Raw genomic sequence first — 23,036 nt, 5'->3', positions numbered from 1 at the left:
TGTATTCACTGAGTCGACTCTTGGACTACAACAACATTGTATTCTGATTGCCAACAGTAGTAGTCTGTTGAATGTGGCACTTGATAATCAACTGTATAATCATACTCATTGTGGAGTGATTGACCTGTGCTCAGCCAATCTCTCCTTGCAACATGATGCAGGCAAATGATGAGAAAATCAACTGCTGCAATAGGGTGAAGGCAGAGGCTGAATATGAGTACAGGCAGAGAGAGAGAGAGGTAGAGAGAAGGAAAGAGAGAGACAGACATACAGTGGTAGGATCTTAATTTGATCCAGCAGGAAAATACAGACATACAGGCAGACTAGGTCCATAGAAATAGGCTGTTCCAGTGTTCTGGGTGGATATGTGGATAGGTAACTAACTTGATGATGTCACAATGCCCCTTTACCAGGAATGGAGCACTAGTTGTTATAAGGGAACATTATGAGGTAACATGTTGCCACGGAAACACACTTATGTCATAATATCAGACCACATTAAAACGGTCAGACAAGCTCAGGTAGAGCGCATTAGCTACATTCGAACGATCTCTCAAACTATAACTGATTTGATTGATTACAACGGTACACTACCTTGTCGTGACATGGGTCAGAGACTAAGTGACCCTGTCCCTGAGGTATCCCATAGGGAGAAACCAAAGGAGACACAGGAACATAAAGGTAAACCCAAGGAGAAGAGGATCCCTCAAGCCCTGACCTTTCTTCAGCTGTTTACACTGCTGAGCTGCGTCAATGTGAAGAAAACAACCTTTGATCCCTCCCAGAGTGGTGATGGGAGAAAGGGAACAACGATAAACGATACAAACAACAATAATGACTCTGAAACTGGTGAGTGTTAGGAGGTGTATATTGATTAGTGCTGCTACATAGTACAATTATCTAGGCTTGACTTGGAAAAAAACAGGTCATGTGTCTTAGAAATGTTTCACTTACAGACTTGGACTACTCTGCAGGTGACGTGAAAAGGATCAAGGACAAGAGTAAAGGAAAGGTTGGAGGAGAGAAACATAGCATTGAATCTCAGGACCACAAATGCAGAACGACACAGGAAAAAGAAAAAGACATTAAACAAAGACCTAACTCGGTAAGACATCCAAACTTGCTTATTAATGAGGATTAACAATGCATTTGACAACTGATAATGACCACAATAAGGAACACAGCATATTGTGTTGAATCTGATTCTTTGACATGGCTTGACAAATGTGAAAATGTCACAATGCCCCCTTCGGATGGGGTAGGCCCTAATAGTTATTAGGAAAAGTCTAAACAGAATCCATGGAACGTCCCAACTCTGACCTTTGACGTTGAAATTGAAATGGTTAAGGTAAGGGTTAGGGTTAAGGTAGGGGTTAAGGTTAGGGTTTAGGGTAGGGACGTCTCAAGGATCACGGACAGCACTAACCCTAGTTATTATGGGGTAACATTTTGACATGGAAACACACTTAGGAAATAACATTTGTTGCCAATCAAGCTAGAGCTCATTGGCTACGTATATTCAACATTGATATTGTAGTTTGAAATGTCAGTAGATTTCTAACTGATGTACTGATTGCGACACTGAGGTCTCCCCTGAGGAGCAAGCAAAGGAGACCCAGCAGAAAGAGAAGAAGAAGAGCATCCATCCAGCTGTGGCGGCCCTGCAGCTGTTCACTCTCTTCTGCTGTGGTGGGAAAGTCAAGCTGAGGAAGGACCAGGACAACGATAATGCATCTGATACTGGTGAGTGTTATGGGGTGTCTGCTGATTAGATATAGAATGAGATTGGCTTCACTTGGAAGAATGTGTCTTCAAAATCAAAATGTCTAATCTACACAGGTTCAGACTTGTCTGGAGGTGATGTTACAACCAAAAGGGTCAAGGACAATAGTAATGGAAAGGTGGGCAGGGAGAAAGACCGGACTGAAGTTCAGCTGTTGAAATCATCTCAGGACCACGAACCCGTAAGTACAACACCAGAAACAGACAAGGGAACTAATTCAGAACAAAGACCTAACTCTGTGAGACAACCAAACATGCTGTATCATATTTTATTGTGAGCAAAAGATATTTCCAATAATTCTGTGTTATCATTGGGTGTTACAATTGTGTTGTGCAGGAAAATCGAAGGACACCCCGGCAAGTGAAGACCCCTGTGGAGGAAATGTACATAAGACCTGACTCTCCGACTCTACCACGTGCCCACGTAAGTTACTGAAACCTAAATTACTATACGGACAGACAGAGATTAAAGCATCTAGACAATTTCCCCTCTGACCTCAACCTAACCACCCTTTTCCTCCGGGTAGAGCTCCCTCTCTCAATTTTCCCTGGCTCGGAACCTGGCCATCCTCCCGCTGGAGTGGCAGCTACCCGGAGTCCCTCTGCCCACCTCGTCTATGGCAACTAGGACAGAGAGAACCCCATCCTCTACCAACACTTCGACACATGCGCAGATGGAAACACAGACATCAGATATGAACACAGACACACAGACCACTTCTACCTCTCAGAGCCAGATCTCCATGGTCTCATCGGAGACCATGATAGATCTTCACACGTCAGACTCCATTACCCAGACCTCCACTCTTGACATGGCACTGACCCCTGAGAGCACTAAGGGCATGATCACTACTGATGAGGATGTGAAGGATGACTCTGCTAAAGATTTGATCTCCACCCTAACAGACACCTCTATGGAGAAATCCATCAGTGAGACCAGCCTGAAAGACCTCATCGCTGAGTATGAAGATGACAATGAGCTGAAGGATATGGCTGCCTCCGCTACCCCTGCTACTGATAATGCCAATGAGGATGCAATGCTGCTGGAGATTGCAGCACTTTTTGACTGATTACATGTTGACAGTGAAGACCGAGCTGCCTCAGCATCTCTGAAGAGCCAATAGACCTAATGAACATTTCAATGTAGCAAAAGCTATACTTTGATCAATTAATAAAACATTTTTTCTGCAGCAAATTTTCACTACGGTTGATATGTGACGCAGCATGTTTAGATTAGTCCTATTTGTTTGAATTCACCAAAAATAATAAATATTACTGCCAAGGGAACAATCAAACTACTACAGGTAGGGGAGAGTGAATATATCAGCATAGAGTTCATTTGGACAATAATGATCCATAAGCATATTGCATTCTGTAATGTATGAAATAACATTCACCCACAGCGAATACAAATCAGACGTGTTCTATTTTCTCCCTCTGTCCTTCCCTCCCACATCCTGATGAGGTTTAGATCGTCATGTTATCCAGCCCTTAAACTGTTTAGCATTTTAATAACACCTCGCAAACTCAGGGCCTAATTACCTTTGTTACACATGCATCAAATAGAGTCCTCCTGTCACCACATATCTGAGCCACCTGAAGATGCTTTGTTACTGGTGGGTTTCCAACAGATTACAGGGAGATTGGTTAAGTAAGTCAACCTAAATAAGGATGGTGGGAACATCCTGACTAAAGACAAATTACTAGAGATATGTGATTTCCTTTACATATCAGGCGAACAGAGAAGAGATGTTCTAAACAAATCCTGCATATCATTAATGACTCACATTATGATGTTCCTTGAAAGAGAGGAAGTTGCAGAGTTAGAAGATGGCGGCATGTCGGAATTGTTGCTACTTAAAGACGAAATGACAGAGATGATTAGTGGCATAGATAACAAAACAGGGCAAACTGACTATGATATTGAACCAGCCGGAACACATCACAGAATAGAGGAACTGAGAACTGTAACTCCACAACACAAGCCAGTGATTCTCTGCGTCAGCCCCAACCCCATGCCAATCTTCAGGGGAGCGTGCCGCTCTCACCAAATGCACAGCCCAGCTCATACTTGCGTAAAGAGTTTAAAATTTCTGGTCAGATAGGTGAACCGGGCCAGAAAGAAAAACAGATTTTTTCCAGCCTTGCCCATCAGATCGAAAATTGACTTAACAGAGGCTATCCTGAGGTAGAAATAGTAGACGCAGTAGTCAGGGCTATTTCTCCAGGCTCACAGCTACGCAGCTACTTGGAAGGTAAACCCCAGCTAACTCTTCCCACACTTAGATGTATCCTGCGTTCCCACTTCCAAGAGAAGAGTGCAACAGAGCTTTACAAACAGCTAGCTTCAGAAGCACAGCATAGCAAGGAGACCCCTCAAAGCTTCCTGATGCGCGTTTTAGATTTGAGGCAAAAAGTACTGTTTGCATCCCAGGAGTCAGAATCAGGGCTTAAGTATGACCCTGCTCTAGTCCAGAGCATGTGTTTACACACAGTCCTTACGGGTCTCCAGAGTGACAGTATCAGGATAGACATGCAGCCTCTCCTGCTAGAGAGCGAAACATCAGATGAGGTTTTGTTAGAGAAGCTTAACATTGCTTGTGCTAATGAGATAGAAAGACGAAACAAAAAGCGGTTTAATGCCCCACAGCCTGCTACAACTGTAAGTGTAGTCCAGTTAGAAGATACACCATCTGCAAAGTGTCCTGTGAAGGAAGCCAAAGCTAAGATACCCGCAGAACTGTTAACAGAGTTAGCTGAACTTAAGACAGGTGTAGCTTCTCTACAAGGTCTCAGTGCAGAGATTGCTCACATTAAGGAGACATTACAGCAGCCTATGTTTCAGTCACCGCCTTGTGCCTATGCCCCACCCCCAGTTAGGAGGCCAGATAGGGACCCCCAGGCACCTATTTCCCAGCAGCAGTATTGCAGCAACTACAGTCGGTCTCAAGCACCTGACCCTGCGCAGCATCAATATGCAACTAACCGGTATACCAACCACTCTGCTCAGCTCCAAGGAGGTGTTTTGTCTGCCAGCAGGCCAGAACAGATGCACGCTGCACACACTGCTTCCGATGTGGGAGTGGAGAACATTTTCATGATGGATGTAAATTCCGGGGAGCCAGGCCATCAAGGGAGGCCCCTTTAAACGGAAATGGGTTACCGCTGAGGGACGAGTGTTAACCGTAGGTAGGTACCAAAACGTCCAAAACCTCCTTCTCCAGGTCAGACAATGACATTGGCTGCATTGAACGATTGAAAATGACTATTTCTCTAAAGGACTCTGAACCAGTAAAGCGCACATACATGTCAGTGCCCAGGCCACTGTATCAGGAGATGAAGGGTTACCTTTATGACCTCATAGTCCAGGGCTGGGTTAGGAAGTCAAACTCTTCATATTCTTCACCTGTCGTGTGCATTCGTAAAAAGGACGGGACCCTCCGGTTGTGTATAGATTACAGAGACCTGAACAGAAAGACACATCCCAACCGCCAGCCCATCCCTCGGGTCCAAGACATCATGGACAGTTTAGGTGGTAATTCCTGGTTCTCCCTCTTAGATCAGGGAAAAGCGTATCACCAGGGGTTCATCTCTGAAGAAAGCAGACCACTGACAGCATTTGTGACACCGTGGGGACTCTATGAGTGGATACGTATGCCATTCGGCCTCATGAACGCTCCTGCAGCTTTTCAGCTGTGTATGGAGGAGTGTTTGGAAGGGCTCCGGGATAACATCTGCATTCCTTATCTGGACGACACGCTAGTTTTCAGTAAAACATTCGACAGCCATGTGAATGATGTGCAAAAAGTTTTGCAGCGTCTCAGAGAGTATGGCATTAAACTCAAACCAAGTAAATGTGATCTCTTTAAACCCCAGGTCCGTTATTTGGGCAGAATAGTGTCTGCAGAGGGCAGCCGAGTTGACCCAGCCGATTTTGAAGCAGTAAGAGCATTGAAAGAAATCAGACCAGAGACTGTAGGCCAGCTCAGAAAAATGCTTGGTTTACTCACTTACTACAGACAGTACATCAAATACTTTTCTAGGAGTGCCAGCTGCCTGTATGACCTCCTGAAAGCAGATTCAGAGAAAATACCTGACCACCCACGGAAAACAAAAACAAAGAAAGTAAGTAATGTGGTGCCCTCAAACAAGCCAATCCTGTGGACTGACCAGTATCAACAGGCACTGGAACAGCTGATTGAGTGTTTGCTTCACCCACCAGTTTTAGGTTTCCCTGATTTCACTCAGCCATTTGTTGTACACACTGATGCGTCACACCAAGGCTTGGGAGCAGTTCTTTATCAAAAGTAAGAGGGGAAGCTTAGGGTCATGTCTTATGGCTCTCGAACCTTAACAGCAGCGGAGAAGAACTATCACTACCACTCGAGCAAGCTAGAATTTCTAGCTCTAAAATGGGCAATCACTGAAGGGTTCCATGATTATTTGTACTATGCTCCGACCTTCACTGTATACAGCGATAACAACCCACTTCCAGGTGGGTTGCAGACTTGGCTGATTTCCACTTTACAATAAAGTACAGGCCAGGCAGAGAGAACGGTGATGCAGATGCTTTGTCAAGGATGCCACTGGATGTAGAGTCACTGATGAGAGAATGTTCTGAGGAGCTTCCACCAGACACCATTGCCGCCGCGATACAAGCAGTTGAGGTACAGAAAGAGGCTGTTGTACCTTGGTCATTTTCAGCTGCATCGATGTCAGTATTAGCTGAAGGTGAGACAACCACTGCAACAACCATCACTACAGCCCGCAAGCAGTTAGTTCTACCAGAGCAGTACAAAGGTAAAGTGATGGAAGAGTTGAACAATAACATGGGACACCAAGGTACTGACCGCACTGTATCACTAGTACGTGACCGCTTCTTCTGGCCATATATGCAATCTGACATCGAGCACTATGTGACTAAAACTTGTAGCTGTGTCAAGCAGAAAAAGCCAGCCCATGCAACAAGAGCTCCTCTGGCAAACATTGTGACAACACAGCCATTTGAAGTGGTATGTATAGACTTCCTTCATCTCGACAGATGCAAAGGGGGATATGAGTACATCCTCGTGGTTGTTGATCATTTTACACGTTTCACTCAAGCCTACGCCACCACATCAAAGTCAGGTAAAACTGCTGCAAATCTCATCTTCAATGACTTTGCCCTGAAGTTTGGGTTCCCGTCCCGCATCCACCATGACCAAGGGGGAGAATTTGAAAATCAGTTGTTCCATCAGTTAAAGAAACTCAGTGGCATGGCGGGGTCCAGGACAACACCCTATCACCCGATGGGAAACGGTCAAGCGGAACGCATGAACAGAACATTGTTGCAAATGTTAAAGACACTAACTGAGACACAAAAGTCAAATTGGAAGGAGTCTCTGAACAAACTGGTTTATGCCTATAACTGCACCCGTTGCGAAGTGACTGGCTATTCACCATTTTATCTTCTGTTTGGGAGATCACCCAGGCTTCCAGTTGATATGCTCTTTGGATTGTGCACAGAGGCAGGTTCCAGTAACCAGCGAGAATACGTGGAGAACTGGAAACGAGGGATGGAAGAAGCATACGCCATTGCAAATGAAAATGCTCAGAAAGCCGCTGAAAGAAGTAAGAAGTACTATGACACTAAAGTTAGGAGTTCAGTGCTACAGCCTGGCGAGCGAGTTCTGATTAAAAACCTGACACCAAGAGGAGGACCAGGAAAACTCCGTAACTATTGGGAAGATACAATTCACACAGTGGTGAGACAAATGGGTTCAGACCTGCCGATTTATGAATTTAGACCAGAAAAGGGTAGGGGACGCTCCAGGGTCCTGCACAGAAATCTGCTCATGTCCTGTGACCACTTACCTTTTGAGACACAACCAGAAATGACCAAAGTGGACAAAAGTCAGAAAACGAGGAGACACCAGCCTGCATCACAGACTCTAGATTCTGATGAAGACAGTGGGGATGAATATGACCTTCATCATGAGCCGCTACAGGTTCCCACATCTCCTACAGTACCTGAGGAGAGGAATGCTGAACCAGCGAGAGTGGGAACACAGGCCCCCAACAGTGAGACAGACAGTTGCAGTGCCAGTCCCTGATACGCTACCAGCACAGCCTCTTGTTGAAAAGCGGCTGGAGGAGACAACAACAGTTAAAGAAAATTTGCCTGATGATCATCCACCAAGTGCCTTTCCTTCATATACTGATGCTGCTGAACCTGAGGAACCAGCCTACCAGCTGCCACAAAGAGAGAGACACCCTCCAAGACGTATCACCTATGATCAGCTTGGTATCCCTTCCTGCTACAGTATACAGCCACAGCCACAGTTGTTCCCTGTCTACTCTGCACCAGGACTGGTTCCATGGCTGCCATCACTACAGCAAAGTTACTTTCAGCCACCTTACATGTATGGGCTTCAGCAAACATGAGGCTACAGAGTTGACATGTTTGACCATGGACTACTGTCTGATTTCACAGACTGTCAAAAGAGACAATTTGCAGACTATGCATATAGATCATTAAAATTGATGGACTGTTGATCAATAGTATGAGAAAAGACTGCTTATGTTATATAGCTGGTCAACAGATATGGACTGTGAATATAACTTATTAGCTATATTTGAACTGTGACCCTTGACCTCTGCTCAAGTACTACCTTACAGAAGAGGATTTTCTAGGTCCAGTGCATACGGACTGTTGAAGAAGACAATGTTGGTAATGTTGGGACAACATTTATTTTGTCGGCGAGAGTGTGACAGGTTAAAGGAAATATTCATAGCCTGTTATACATTAAAAAGTATTAGTAAGTTCATAGGATGTGGATCTTAAAACATCTAAGGTTAAAAAGATGCATTCAGTATTAGTTGATAGAGATTGATAACATTCATATAATTGTGTTAAAGTTAAAATCTGTCAAAGGGTACGAATTGTGAGTAATGTGTAAACGTTATATTGATTATTTTATTTTGTGGTGCCTAAAAGTGTTAATCTGTGATCTACGAAATGCTCTTAATCTATGAGCCGGAGATCGATTGCTCTGGTCTCCACCCATATTCCTGGGGAAAATCGCAGTCTTTTCTCATTACACTAAACTTTGAATTGAGAATACAACACCGTATCACTCTCGTGATTATTTCTCCCCTGATTTCAGGGGCGTAACATGTGTGTGTGCATGTGGTGTGTGTTTGTGCGTGCATACCTGCAAACCTATCGTTAGTGGTCTGAGTGAAATGGATAAACTACTGTGATACATCCAGGTGCCTCCAGAGGTGTTAGCCTATCATGTTATGTTAGCTTTTATCACTAATCTCCTCTGCTGATGACACACAGAGTAATTATCAGGCTGACATGTAGCACTTAAAAGCTGACACTAACAGGTGCTGAGCCAGGGAGGCTTGCTGTCTCTAATGCTACATGTGGCGGCGATCTGCTTTTAATAGTGCAAACATAGAGGAGGTATGAATAGACATGTTGCCATGACTCTTGCCCATTGTGCTGCATGTATTCACTGAGTCGACTCTTGGACTACAACAACATTGTATTCTGATTGCCAACAGTAGTAGTCTGTTGAATGTGGCACTTGATAATCAACTGTATAACCATACTCATTGTGGAGTGATTGACCTGTGCTCAGCCACTCTCTCCTTGCAACATGATGCAGGCAAAGTATGAGAAAATCAACTGCTGCAATAGGGTGAAGGCAGAGGTTGAATATGAGTACAGGCAGAGAGAGAGAGGTAGAGAGAAGGAAAGAGAGAGACAGACATACAGTGGTAGGACCTTAATTTGATCCAGCAGGAAAATACAGACATACAGGCAGACTAGGTCCATAGAAATAGGCTGTTCCAGTGTTCTGGGTGGATATGTGGCTAGGTAACTAACTTGGTGATGTCACAATGCCCCTTTACCAGGGAAGGAGAACTAGTTGTTATAAGGGAACATTATGAGGTAACATGTTGCCACGGAAACACACTTATGTCATAATCTCAGACCACATTAAAACGGTCAGACAAGCTCAGGTAGAGCGCATTAGCTACATTCAAACGATCTCCCAACCTATAACTGATTTGATTGATTACAACAGTACACTACCTTGTCGTGACATGGGTCAGAGACTAAGTGACCCTGTCCCTGAAGTATCCCATAGGGAGAAACCAAAGGAGACACAGGAACATAAAGATAAACCCAAGGAGAAGAGGATCCCTCAAGCCCTGACCTTTCTTCAGCTGTTTACACTGCTGAGCTGCGTCAAGGTGAAGAAAACACCCTTTGATCCCTCCCAGAGTGGTGATGGGAGAAAGGGAACAACGATAAACGATACAAACAACAATAATGACTCTGATACTGGTGAGTGTTAGGAGGTGTATTTTGATTAGTGCTGCTACATAGTACAATTATCTAGGCTTGACTTGGAAAAAAACAGGTCATGTGTCTTAGAAACGTTTCACTTACAGGCTTGGACTACTCTGCAGGTGACGTGAAAAGGATCAAGGACAAGAGTAAAGGAAAGGTTGGAGGAGAGAAACATAGCATTGAATCTCAGGACCACAAATGCAGAACGACACAGGAAAAAGAAAAAGACATTAAACAAAGACCTAACTCGGTAAGACATCCAAACTTGCTTATTAATGAGGATTAACCAATGCATTTGACAACTGATAATGACCACAATAAGGAACACAGAGCATTGACATGGCTTGACAAATGTGATAATGTCACAATGCCCCTTCGGATGGGGTAGGCCCTAATAGTTATTAGGAAAAGTCTAAACAGAATCCATGGAACGTCCCAACTCTGACCTTTGACGTTGAAATTGAAATGGTTAAGGTAAGGGTTAGGGTTAAGGTAGGGGTTAAGGTTAGGGTTTAGGGTAGGGATGTCCCAAGGATCACGGACAGCACTAACCCTAGTTATTATGGGGTAACATTTTGACATGGAAACACACTTAGGAAATAATATTTGTTGCCAATCCAGCTAGAGCTCATTGGCTACGTATATTCAACATTGATATTGTAGTTTGAAATGTCAGTAGATTTCTAACTGATGTACTGATTGCGACACTGAGGTCTCCCCTGAGGAGCAAGCAAAGGAGACCCAGCAGAAAGAGAAGAAGAAGAGCATCCATCCAGCTGTGGCGGCCCTGCAGCTGTTCACTCTCTTCTGCTGTGGTGGGAAAGTCAAGCTGAGGAAGACTCGTCCCTCTCAGAACAGACAGAGTAGAAAGGACCAGGACAAAGATAATGCATCTGATACTGGTGAGTGTTATGGGGTGTCTGCTGATTAGATATAGAATGAGATTGGCTTCACTTGGAAGAACGTGTCTTCAAAATGTCTAATCTACACAGGTTCAGACTTGTCTGGAGGTGATGTTACAACCAAAAGGGTCAAGGACAAGAGTAATGGAAAGGTGGGCAGGGAGAAAGACCGGACTGAAGTTCAGCTGTTGAAATCATCTCAGGACCACAAGGGAACTAATTCAGGACAAAGACCTAACTCTGTGAAACAACCAAACATGCTGTATCATATTTTATTGTGAGCAAAAGATCTTTCCCATAATGCTGTGTTATCATTGGGTGTTACAATTGTGTTGTGCAGGAAAATCAAAGGACACCCCGGCAAGTGAAGACCCCTGTGGAGGAAATTTACATAAGACCTGACTCTCCGACTCTACCACGTGCCCACGTAAGTTACTGAAACCTAAATTACTATACGGACAGACAGAGATTCAAACATGAGACAATTTCCCCTCTGACCTCAACCTAACCACCCTTTTCCTCTGGGTAGAGCTCCCTCTCTCAGTTTTCCCTGGCTCGGAACCTGGCCATCCTCCCGCTGGAGTGGCAGCTACCCGGAGTCCCTCTGCCCACCTCGTCTATGGCAACTAGGACAGAGACAACGCCATCCTCTACCAACACTTCGACACATGCGCAGATGGAAACACAGACATCAGATATGAACACAGACACACAGACCACTTCTACCTCTCAGAGCCAGATCTCCTTGGTCTCATCGGAGACCATGATAGATCTTCACACGTCAGACTCCATTAACCAGACCTCCACTCTTGACATGGCACTGACCCCTGAGAGCACTAAGGACATGATCACTACTGATGAGGATGTGAAGGATGACTCTGCTAAAGATTTGATCTCCACCCTAACAGACACCTCTATGGAGAAATCCATCAGTGAGACCAGCCTGAAAGACCTCATCGCTGAGTATGAAGATGACAATGAGCTGAAGGATATGGCTGCCTCCGCTACCCCTGCTACTGATAATGCCAATGAGGATGCAATGCTGCTGGAGATTGCAGCACTTTTTGACTGATTACATGTTGACAGTGAAGACCGAGCTGCCTCAGCATCTCTGAAGAGCCAATAGACCTAATGAACATTTCAATGTAGCAAAAGCTATACTTTGATCAATTAATAAAACATTTTTTCTGCAGCAAATTTTCACTACGGTTGATATGTGACGCAGCATGTTTAGATTAGTCCTATTTGTTTGAATTCACCAAAAATAATAAATATTACTGCCAAGGGAACAATCAAACTACTACAGGTAGGGGAGAGTGAATATATCAGCATAGAGTTCATTTGGACAATAATGATCCATAAGCATATTGCATTCTGTAATGTATGAAATAACATTCACCCACAGCGAATACAAATCAGACGTGTTCTATTTTCTCCCTCTGTCCTTCCCTCCCACATCCTGATGAGGTTTAGATCGTCATGTTATCCAGCCCTTAAACTGTTTAGCATTTTAATAACACCTCGCAAACTCAGGGCCTAATTACCTTTGTTACACATGCATCAAATAGAGTCCTCCTGTCACCACATATCTGAGCCACCTGAAGATGCTTTGTTACTGGTGGGTTTCCAACAGATTACAGGGAGATTGGTTAAGTAATTCAACCTAAATAAGGATGATGGGAACATCCTCATACTACAGCACATCATTCTCTTTGCCTATATTACAGGAGGGGAGGATATGTTGGTATCATCAGAGTAATTGATTAGCACACATACTGTATGTGTCATTTTATCACCTTGAATGGTGACAGAATAGAGAGCTTTGAAACTATTGAATTAAGTATTAAAATACCAGGTGAAAAATGCTCCGTTAGAAAATCACTGAGAATTTAGGTATTTTATGAATTCTCACAGGGAAGATTTCGGTCAAACTGCACTTTTCTGTCTCTGTCATGCCTGTGGTCTGCATGGATAATGAGCTGAGAGAAGCAGTAGTAGCAGCACATCGTTTAGGGCTACAGCCAAGCTGTCCCTCACCTGAGAAACCCCCTAGTTGTACATGAGTGCACTCTCCACAATAAAGATCAGCCTGACATCAACATACTGTTGACAAAGTAGACATGGAACTAAATCAACATAACATAGATACTGTACATGTATGTAATTAAGCATGACGTTTCTGAGGATTGTTAATCTAGAAAAGATGCAGAACATTAACTCTGAAAGGGGAGGGAGAGAAGAGAGGGGGATGACTGGGTGGATATAGAGGAGAGACAGTAGGAGGGATGGTGAGATGAATCCATCTATGAATTCAAATATTAATCTACCCAATAAGGAGATCAAAGTGTCTCTCACCCAGATGTACACACAGACATGCATGTATACACACCTACACACAAAAACACACACACGCTCACACCCACTCCTCTATCCACATGAAGTGCTCAGGGCATCACAGTGATCTAGTTACAAGGACATTGAGAGAAGCCATTTCTTTCCTCTAGAGACTGTAACATTGATGAGGTCTCCAACAAGAAGTGACCAGTCTATCCTCAGGGGGATACAACTGACAACACATTGAAAATGGGTGTGGTTATATCCTGCCTGTTTGGCCCTGTCCGGGGGTATCGTCGGATGGGGCCACATTGTCTCCCGACCCCTCCTGTCTCAGCCTCCAGTATTTATGCTGCAGTAGAGTATGTGTCGGGGGGCTTTGGTCAGTCTCTTATATCTGCATTATTTCTCCTGTCTTAACCGGTGTCCTGTGTGAATTTAATTATGCTCTCTCTAATTCTCTCTCTCTCTTTCTTTCTTTCTCTCTTTCTTTCTTTCATTCTTTTCTCTCTCTCTTTCTTTCTTTCTTTCCCTCTTTCTCTTGGAAGACCTGAGCCCTAGGACCATGCCTCAGAACTACCTGGCCTGATGACTCCTTGCTGTCCCCAGTCCACCTGGCCGTGCTGGTGCTCCAGTTTAAACTTTTCTGCCTGCGGCTATGGAACCCTGACCTGTTCACCATACGTGCTACTTGTCCCAGACCTTCTGTTTTCAACTCTCTAGAGACAGCAGGAGCAGTAGAGATACTCTGAATGATCGGCTATGAAAAATTAACTGACATTTACTCCTGAGGTTCTGACCTGTTGCACCCTCGACAACCACTGTGATTATTATTATTTGACCCTGCTGGTCATTGTCACGACTTCCGCCGAAGTCGGCTCCTCTCCTTGTTCGGCCGGCGTTCAGCGATGGACATCACCGGCTTTCTAGCCATCACCGCTCAGTTTTTCAGATATCCATTTGTTTTGTCTTGTCCCATACACACCTGGTTTTCATTCCCTAATCATTCTATGTATTTAGCCATCTGTTTACTATCATGTCTTTGTGTGTAATTGTTTGTTTGGTATTGTGGATTATTGTCGGGCGCTTTACTTTTGTCATGTTCTGTGTTTTTGTCACGTTATTGTTTTTATGTGCTGTGTATTTTGGAACGGAATTAAAGTGCGCCTGTTCACTACACTCTGCTCTCATGCACCTGACTTTGCCTCCCTTACACACCTTTGACAGAATTACACACCAAACCATGGAGTCAGCAGGAGCAGGTACCCCGGTTAGAGGAGTCGAGGAGCGCGTCCAGGAGAGCGACAAGGAACATTCGGCAATGTTAAGTCAACTTGGTGCCATGATGGATCGCGTTGTTCAAACCATGGACCGTCGGGAGAGACGGAGTCTCTCCAGCGCCTCGACCAGTACAACCGGGATTGCCTCCACCCGTCCCGTCTGGAGAGAATTCCAGTGGGATGCATCTCTCCCTTCCCAGGGAGTATGATGGAATGGCAGCAAAGTGCCAGGGATTCCTGTTTCAACTGGACCTCTATCTGGCCAGCGTGCACCCAGCTCCCTCAGGAAGGGAGAGAGTAGCTGCCCTCATTTCCTGTCTCACAGGAGGAGCGCTGGAGTGGGCAAACGCCGTGTGGAAAGAGGAGGACTACCTGTGGACCAGTACGAGGAGTTCACCCGTCGCTTCCGGGCCGTCTTCGACCATCCACCCGAAGGTAGAGCGGCGGGAGAAAGGGACAAGGAGCGCCCAGGAATTCGCTCTGGAATCAATTCAGGCGCAGCTCAGGAATTTTATCGACAGCGTTATCCAATAGTTTAGGGATCCCCATTTTTCCTGTAGTTAGACCCTTCCCGGTTCACGCTTTGGATTGTCGACCATTATGGTCAAGGATAATCAGGGAGGCCACCATCCCCTTGGCCATGGTTATGCAGGAGGATCACGAGGAAAAAAATCAGCCTCTTCCTCATTGACTCTCCTGTGTTTCCTGTGGTATTAGGCCTTCCCTGGTTGCTCTGCATAACCCCACTATTTCCTGGCAACAGAGGGCTCTCACGGGGTGGTCGCGAGAGTGCTCAGGGAGGTGTGTAGGGGTTGCCGTTGGTGCTACCACGGCAGGGAAAGTCCAGACCAGGTCTCCACCGTGCACCCCCCCCCCCCGAATATGCCGATTTGGCTCTCGCCTTCTGTCAAAGAAAGGCGACTCAATTACCACCTCATCGACGGTGGGATTGTGCGATAAGTCTCCTGGCAGAAGCTGTGCTTCCCAGGAGTCACGTGTATCCCCTGTAGCAAGCGGAGACGGTGGCTATGGATACATATGTCTCTGAATCCCTGCTTCACCCGCCTCCTCAAGTTTATTTTTTGTGAAGAAGATGGATGGAGGTTTACGCCCATGCATTGACTATAGAGGACTCAATCAAATCACGGTGAGATACAGTTTGCCGCTACCTCTTATCGCCACGGCGATTGAGTCAATGCATGGGGCACGCTTCTTCACAAAACTGGATCACGGGAGTACGTATAACCTGGTGCGTATCCGGGAGGGAGACGAGTGGAAGACAGCGTTTAGTACCACCACAGGGCATTATGAGTACCTCGTCATGCCGTATTTGTTGATGAATGCTCCATCAGTTTTCCAATCCTTTGTAGACGAGATGTTCAGGGACCTGCACAGGGTGTAGTCATGTATATCGATGACATTCTGATATACTCTTCTACACGCACCGAGCATGTGTCCTTGGTGCGCAAGGTACTTGGACGACTGTTGGAGCATGACCTGTATGTCAAGGCTGAGAAGTGCCTGTTCTTTCAGCAGGCTGTCTCCTTCCAAGGGTATCGCATTTCCACATCAGGGGTGGAGATGGGGAGTGACCACATTGCAGCCATGCGTAATTGGCCGACTCCCACCACGGTAAAGGAGGGGCAGCGGTTTTTAGGGTTTGCCAATTACTACCGGAATTATCCGGGGTTTTGGCCTGGTTGCTGCTCCCATTACCTCATTGCTGAAGGGGGGTCCTGTATGGTTGCAGTGGTCGGCTGAGGCGGACAGGGCTTTTGGGCAGCTAAGAGCTCTGTTTACTTCGGCACCCGTGCTGGCCCATCCGGATCCCTCTTTGGCATTCATAGTGGAGGTAGACGCGTCCGAGGCTGGGGTAGGAGCCGTGCTCTCACAGCGCACGGGTACGCCACCGAAACTCCGCCCCTGTGCTTTCTTCTCGAAGAAGCTCAGCCCAGCGGAGCTTAACTATGATGTGGGGGACCGCGAGTTGTTGGCTGCGGTTAAAGCGTTGAAGGTGTGGAGACATTGGCTTGAGGGGGCTAAACACCCTTTCCTCATCTGGACTGACCACCGCAACCTGGAGTACATCCAGGCAGCGAGGAGACTGAATCCCCATCAGGTAAGGTGGGTCATGTTCTTTACCCGTTTTGTGTTTACCCTATCCTACAGACCAGGTTCCCAGAATAAGACGGCAGACACACTGTCCGGGGCTGTATGACACAGAGGAGCGGCCCATGGATCAGACTCCCATACCCCCGGCCTCCTTCCTGGTAGCGCTGGTCGTGTGGAAGCTGGATGTGGAAATTGAGCAGGCTTTACCTACATAGCCCGCCCCCCTCCAGTGCCCTGTTGGGCGTATGTACGTTCCGTCAGCTGTCCGTGACCAGTTGATCTATTGGGCCCACACATCTCTGACGGTGCTCTGTCTGACTGGAAAGAACTGGTGGCCCACCTTGGCAAAAGACGTAAGGGCTTATGTTTCCTCCTGCTCGGTGTGTGCCCAGTATAAGGCTCAAAGACACATGCCCAGAGGTAAGTTAATCCCTTACCCGTTCCACAATGACCTTGGTCACATCTGTCAGTGGATATCCTAACAGATCTGTCAGTGGATATCCTAACAGATCATTCTCTTTCACAGGGAAACACTACGATCCTGGTCGTTGTGGATCATTTTCTAAGTCCTGTCATCTCCTCCCTACTCCCTCCCTCTGCCCGGTCATCCTATGGCCCTGCAGACTGAGGAAGCCCTGTTGACTCACATCTTCCGGCACTACGGGGTGCCTGAGGATATAGTGTCGGGTCGGGGTCCCCAGTTCACGTCAAGAGTTTGGAAGGCGTTCATGGAACGTCTGGGGTTCTCGATCAGCATTACCTCAGGTTTTCACCTCGAGAGTAACGGGCAGGTAGAGAGAGTCAACCAGGATGTGGGCAGGTTTCTGCGGTCTTATTGCCAGGAACGGCTGGGTGAGTGGGCTGCGTTCGTGCACTGGGCCGAGATGGCACAGAACTTGCTTCGCCACTCCTCCACTAACCTCTCCCCCTTTCAGTGCGTATTGGGGTACCAGCTGGTTCTGGCGCAATGGCATCAGGGTTAGACCGAAGCTCCTGCGGTGGATGACTGGTTTAGGCGTGCGGAGGAGACATAGGAGGCCACCCGTGTACACCTCCAGCTGCCAAATAACCAGAGCGGACCATCACTGCAGTGAGACCGGGTCTGGCTCTCGACCCGTAACCTGCCCGTCACATTCTGACCTTAGTTATTTTGTTATGTCTTTGTTTTAGTATGGTCAGGGCGTGAATTGGGTGGGTTGTCTATGTTCCTTTTTCTATGATTTGGCATTTCTGTGTTTGTCCCGGTATGGTTCTCAATCAGAGGCAGCTGTCATTCGTTGTCCCTGATTGAGAACCATACTTAGGTAGCCTGGTTTCAGTTTTGAGTGGTGGGTGATTGTTTCATGTGTCTGTGTTTGTACCATATGGGACTGTTTCGATTTTCGTTTGTTCATTCACGTTGTTATTTTGTATTTTTGTAGTGTTCAGTTTTATATATTAAAATGGACACTTACCAAGCTGAACATTGGTCCGACATCTCTTACTCCTCGTCAGAAGAAGAGGAGAGTCGTTACACTGCCCCTCCGACTGCCCTGCCGGAAGCTGGGTCCGCGGTTTGTGGGGCGGTTAAAGTCCTGAGGAGGGTGAATGAGGTATGTAACAAATTACAGCTTGCCTCTGATTATCGTATTAACCCCTCGTTCCATGTGTCTCTCCTCAGGCCGGTGGTGGCTGGTCCGCTCCAGGAATCTGAGGTGTGGAAGGTCCCTCCACCCCCTTTGGACATTGAGGGGGCCCCAGTGTACATCGTTCGTTCCATCCTAGATTCGAGGCGTCGGGCGGGGTGCCTTCAGTACCCCGTGGAATGGGAGGGGTAGAGGTGCTGTGTTCCGGTTGCGGATGTTTTGGATCCTGAACTGCTGCGGGAGTTTCACCATCGCCGTATCGCCCTTCACTTCGCCCTCCGGGTCATCCCCGAAGCTGGTGTCTGCGTGCCACTGGAGCTTCGCGTCAAGGGCGGAGTCACAGGCTTTTTAGACATCAACTCTCTATTTTTCATATATCCATTTGTTTTGTCTTGTCCCATACACACCTGGTTTTCATTCCCTAATCATTATACATGCATTTAGCCCTCTGTTTCCCATCATGTCTTTGTGTGTAATTGTTTGTTTGGTATTGTGGATTATTACTTATGTCATGTTCCGTGTCTTTGGCACGTTATTGTTTTTATGTGCTATGTATTTCGGAAATGAATTAAAGTGTGCCTGTTCACTACACTCTGCTCTCCTGCACCTGACTTTGCCTCCCGTACACACCTTTGACAGTCATCTATGAACATTTGAACATCTTGGCTATGTTCTCTTACAATCTCCACCCGGCACAGCCAGAAGAGTACTGGCCTCCCCTCGTAGCCTGGTTTGTCTCTAGGGTTCTTCCTAGGTTCTGGCCTTTCTAGGGAGTTTTTCCTAGCCATCGTGCTTCTACACCTGCATTGCTTGCTGTTTGGGGGTTTAGGCTGGGTATCTGTACAGCACTTTGAGATATCAGCAGATGTACGAAGGGCTTCATAAATACATTTAATTTGATTTTATTTATAAATACATTTGATTTGACAGACAGGCTCTATTACGGTCTGTCAGCTGCTGTTTTTGCTGGCCCTGCTCATAGGACATGATGGACAGTGTGTGTGTGTCCGTGTCTTCAGTAATGTGTGTGTGCATGCGTTCTTAGAAATGCATGCGTGGTTGCGCGTGTGTGTGTGTGTGTGTGTGTGTGTGTGTGTGTGTGTGTGTGCATGTGGTGTGTGTTTGTGCGTGCATACCTGCAAACCTATCGTTAGTGGTCTGAGTGAAATGGATAAACTACTGTGATACATCCAGGTGCCTCCAGAGGTGTTAGGCTATCATGTTCTGTGAGCTTTTATCACTAATCACCTCTGCTGATGACACACAGAGTAATTATCAGGCTGACATGTAGCACTTAAAAGCTGACACTAACAGGTGCTGAGCCAGGGAGGCTTGCTGTCTCTAATGCTACATGTGGCGGCGATCTGTTTTTAATAGTGCAAACATAGAGGAGGTATGAATAGACGTGTTGCCATGACTCTTGCCCATTGTGCTGCATGTATTCACTGAGTCGACTCTTGGACTACAACAACATTGTATTCTGATTGCCAACAGTAGTAGTCTGTTGAATGTGGCACTTGATAATCAACTGTATAACCATACTCATTGTGGAGTGATTGACCTGTGCTCAGCCACTCTCTCCTTGCAACATGATGCAGGCAAAGTATGAGAAAATCAACTGCTGCAATAGGGTGAAGGCAGAGGTTGAATATGAGTACAGGCAGAGAGAGAGAGGTAGAGAGAAGGAAAGAGAGAGACAGACATACAGTGGTAGGATCTTAATTTGATCCAGCAGGAAAATACAGACATACAGGCAGACTAGGTCCATAGAAATAGGCTGTTCCAGTGTTCTGGGTGGATATGTGGATAGGTAACTAACTTGGTGATGTCACAATGCCCCTTTACCAGGGAAGGAGAACTAGTTGTTATAAGGGAACATTATGAGGTAACATGTTGCCACGGAAACACACTTATGTCATAATCTCAGACCACATTAAAACGGTCAGACAAGCTCAGGTAGAGCGCATTAGCTACATTCGAACGATCTCTCAACCTATAACTGATTTGATTGATTACAACAGTACACTACCTTGTCGTGACATGGGTCAGAGACTAAGTGACCCTGTCCCTGAGGTATCCCGTAGGGAGAAACCAAAGGAGACACAGGAACATAAAGATAAACCCAAGGAGAAGAGGATCCCTCAAGCCCTGACCTTTCTTCAGCTGTTTACACTGCTGAGCTGCGTCAAGGTGAAGAAAACACCCTTTGATCCCTCCCAGAGTGGTGATGGGAGAAAGGGAACAACGATAAACGATACAAACAACAATAATGACTCTGAAACTGGTGAGTGTTAGGAGGTGTATATTGATTAGTGCTGCTACATAGTACAATTATCTAGGCTTGACTTGGAAAAAAAAACAGGTCATGTGTCTTAGAAATGTTTCACTTACAGGCTTGGACTACTCTGCAGGTGACGTGAAAAGGATCAAGGACAAGAGTAAAGGAAAGGTTGGAGGAGAGAAACATAGCATTGAATCTCAGGACCACAAATGCAGAACGACACAGGAAAAAGAAAAAGACATTAAACAAAGACCTAACTCGGTAAGACATCCAAACTTGCTTATTAATGAGGATTAACCAATGCATTTGACAACTGATAATGACCACAATAAGGAAAACAGAGCATTGACATGGCTTGACAAATGTGATAATGTCACAATGCCCCTTCGGATGGGGTAGGCCCTAATAGTTATTAGGAAAAGTCTAAACAGAATCCATGGAACGTCCCAACTCTGACCTTTGACGTTGAAATTGAAATGGTTAAGGTAAGGGTTAGGGTTAAGGTAGGGGTTAAGGTTAGGGTTTAGGGTAGGGATGTCCCAAGGATCACGGACAGCACTAACCCTAGTTTTTATGGGGTAACATTTTGACATGGAAACACACTTAGGAAATAATATTTGTTGCCAATCAAGCTGGAGCTCATTGGCTACGTATATTCAACATTGATATTGTAGTTTGAAATGTCAGTAGATTTCTAACTGATGTACTGATTGCGACACTGAGGTCTCCCCTGAGGAGCAAGCAAAGGAGACCCAGCAGAAAGAGAAGAAGAAGAGCATCCATCCAGCTGTGGCGGCCCTGCAACTGTTCACTCTCTTCTGCTGTGGTGGGAAAGTCAAGCTGAGGAAGGACCAGGACAACGATAATGCATCTGATACTGGTGAGTGTTATGGGGTGTCTGCTGATTAGATATAGAATGAGATTGGCTTCACTTGGAAGAACATGTCTTCAAAATCAAAATGTCTAATCTACACAGGTTCAGACTTGTCTGGAGGTGATGTTACAACCAAAAGGGTCAAGGACAATAGTAATGGAAAGGTGGGCAGGGAGAAAGATCGGACTGAAGTTCAGCTGTTGAAATCATCTCAGGACCACGAACCCGTAAGTACAACACCAGAAACAGACAAGGGAACTAATTCAGGACAAAGACCTAACTCTGTGAAACAACCAAACATGCTGTATCATATTTTATTGTGAGCAAAAGATCTTTCCCATAATGCGGTGTTATCATTGGGTGTTACAATTGTGTTGTGCAGGAAAATCAAAGGACACCCCGGCAAGTGAAGACCCCTGTGGAGGAAATTTACATAAGACCTGACTCCCCGACTCTACCACGTGCCCACGTAAGTTACTGAAACCTAAATTACTATACGGACAGACAGAGATTCAAACATGAGACAATTTCCCCTCTGACCTCAACCTAACCACCCTTCTCCTCCGGGTAGAGCTCCCTCTCTCAGTTTTCCCTGGCTCGGAACCTGGCCATCCTCCCTCTGGAGTGGCAGCTACCCGGAGTCCCTCTGCCCACCTCGTCTATGGCAACTAGGACAGAGAGAACGCCATCCTCTACCAACACTTCGACACATGCGCAGATGGAAACACAGACATCAGATATGAACACAGACACACAGACCACCACTTCTACCTCTCAGAGCCAGATCTCCATGGTCTCATCGGAGACCATGATAGATCTTCACACGCCAGACTACATTAACCAGACCTCCACTCTTGACATGGCACTGACCCCTGAGAGCACTAAGGACATGATCACTACTGATGAGGATGTGAAGGATGACTCTGCTAAAGATTTGATCTCCACCCTAACAGACACCTCTATGGAGAAATCCATCAGTGAGACCAGCCTGAAAGACCTCATCGCTGAGTATGAAGATGACAATGAGCTGAAGGATATGGCTGCCTCCGCTACCACTGCTACTGATAATGACAATGAGGATGCAATGCTGCTGGAGATTGCAGCACTTTTTGACTGATTACATGTTGACAGTGGAGACCGAGCTGCCTCTGCATCTCTGAAGAGCCAATAGGCCTAATGAACATTTCAATGTAGCAAAAGCTATACTTTGATCAATTAATAAAACATTTTTTCTGCAGCAAATTTTCACTACGGTTGATATGTGACGCAGCATGTTTAGATTAGACCTATTTGTTTGAATTCACCAAAAATAACAAATATTACTGCCAAGGGAACAATCAAACTACTACAGGTAGGGGAGATTGAATATATCAGCATAGAGTTCATTTGGACAATAATGATCCATAAGCATATTGCATTCTGTAATGTATGAAATAACATTCACCCACAGCGAATACAAATCAGACGTGTTCTATTTTCTCCCTCGGTCCTTCCCTCCC

At 45.8% G+C, this 23,036-nt stretch overlaps 3 protein-coding genes across 9 annotated transcripts; all 3 read left to right on the top strand.

The window, feature by feature from the left end:
- The first annotated feature begins 336 nt into the window (after positions 1 to 336).
- Positions 337 to 2,972, top strand: LOC118944533 (uncharacterized). 2 transcript variants are annotated; one of them, XM_090222445.1, is made up of 6 exons: positions 337 to 849; positions 975 to 1,105; positions 1,599 to 1,743; positions 1,840 to 1,964; positions 2,120 to 2,206; positions 2,310 to 2,972. In XM_090222445.1, exons 1-6 carry the CDS (start codon positions 456 to 458, stop codon positions 2,850 to 2,852), a joined length of 1,425 nt encoding a protein of 474 aa, XP_090078571.1. In that variant the 5' UTR covers positions 337 to 455; the 3' UTR covers positions 2,853 to 2,972. The 2 variants fall into 2 exon arrangements, with proteins under 2 accessions (XP_090078571.1, XP_036820282.2); XM_036964387.2 differs by having other exon boundaries at positions 338 to 849; positions 1,587 to 1,743.
- Positions 2,973 to 8,799: 5,827 nt separating this feature from the next.
- LOC110506627 (uncharacterized) lies at positions 8,800 to 12,228 on the top strand. Of its 4 annotated transcripts, none has more exons than XM_090222452.1 (5): positions 8,958 to 10,123; positions 10,231 to 10,379; positions 10,854 to 11,031; positions 11,122 to 11,458; positions 11,561 to 12,228. In XM_090222452.1, exons 1-4 carry the CDS (start codon positions 9,730 to 9,732, stop codon positions 11,310 to 11,312), a joined length of 912 nt encoding a protein of 303 aa, XP_090078578.1. In that variant the 5' UTR covers positions 8,958 to 9,729; the 3' UTR covers positions 11,313 to 11,458; positions 11,561 to 12,228. The 4 variants fall into 3 exon arrangements, with proteins under 4 accessions (XP_090078579.1, XP_090078578.1, XP_090078582.1 ...); XM_090222453.1 differs by having other exon boundaries at positions 8,800 to 10,123; positions 10,249 to 10,379; positions 10,842 to 11,031; XM_090222451.1 differs by having other exon boundaries at positions 9,617 to 10,123; positions 10,842 to 11,031.
- A 7,144-nt stretch (positions 12,229 to 19,372) lies between these two features.
- LOC118944535 (uncharacterized) lies at positions 19,373 to 22,006 on the top strand. Of its 3 annotated transcripts, none has more exons than XM_090222442.1 (4): positions 19,373 to 20,666; positions 20,776 to 20,924; positions 21,387 to 21,543; positions 21,640 to 22,006. In XM_090222442.1, the coding sequence occupies exons 1-4, from the start codon at positions 20,273 to 20,275 to the stop codon at positions 21,858 to 21,860; spliced, it is 921 nt and encodes a 306-aa protein (XP_090078568.1). In that variant the 5' UTR covers positions 19,373 to 20,272; the 3' UTR covers positions 21,861 to 22,006. The 3 variants fall into 3 exon arrangements, with proteins under 3 accessions (XP_090078568.1, XP_090078570.1, XP_090078569.1); XM_090222444.1 differs by having other exon boundaries at positions 19,448 to 20,666; positions 20,794 to 20,924; XM_090222443.1 differs by having other exon boundaries at positions 19,471 to 20,666; positions 21,399 to 21,543.
- The last annotated feature ends 1,030 nt before the right edge of the window (positions 22,007 to 23,036 follow it).

This window comes from Oncorhynchus mykiss, chromosome 26 (genome assembly GCF_057628025.1).
Source record: "Oncorhynchus mykiss isolate SJ-2025 chromosome 26, ASM5762802v1, whole genome shotgun sequence".
In the NCBI taxonomy this organism is placed as follows: domain Eukaryota; kingdom Metazoa; phylum Chordata; class Actinopteri; order Salmoniformes; family Salmonidae; genus Oncorhynchus; species Oncorhynchus mykiss.
This window is presented reverse-complemented; position numbering and strand designations above follow the sequence as displayed.

Excerpts from the sequence above, each read along its gene's own strand:
- LOC118944533 (XM_036964387.2), top strand. The coding sequence starts at position 456 with ATGTTGCCACGGAAACACACTTATGTCATAATATCAGACCACATTAAA. Across the intron at positions 850-974 it reads CAATAATGACTCTGAAACTG|GTGACGTGAAAAGGATCAAG; the intron begins GTGAGTGTTAGG and ends ACTACTCTGCAG. Across the intron at positions 1,965-2,119 it reads CATCTCAGGACCACGAACCC|GAAAATCGAAGGACACCCCG; the intron begins GTAAGTACAACA and ends TGTGTTGTGCAG.
- LOC110506627 (XM_090222451.1), top strand. The coding sequence starts at position 9,730 with ATGTTGCCACGGAAACACACTTATGTCATAATCTCAGACCACATTAAA. Across the intron at positions 10,124-10,230 it reads CAATAATGACTCTGATACTG|GCTTGGACTACTCTGCAGGT; the intron begins GTGAGTGTTAGG and ends TTTCACTTACAG. Across the intron at positions 10,380-10,841 it reads TTAAACAAAGACCTAACTCG|GTCTCCCCTGAGGAGCAAGC; the intron begins GTAAGACATCCA and ends TGCGACACTGAG.
- LOC118944535 (XM_090222442.1), top strand. The coding sequence starts at position 20,273 with ATGTTGCCACGGAAACACACTTATGTCATAATCTCAGACCACATTAAA. Across the intron at positions 20,925-21,386 it reads TTAAACAAAGACCTAACTCG|GTCTCCCCTGAGGAGCAAGC; the intron begins GTAAGACATCCA and ends TGCGACACTGAG. Across the intron at positions 21,544-21,639 it reads CGATAATGCATCTGATACTG|GTTCAGACTTGTCTGGAGGT; the intron begins GTGAGTGTTATG and ends TAATCTACACAG.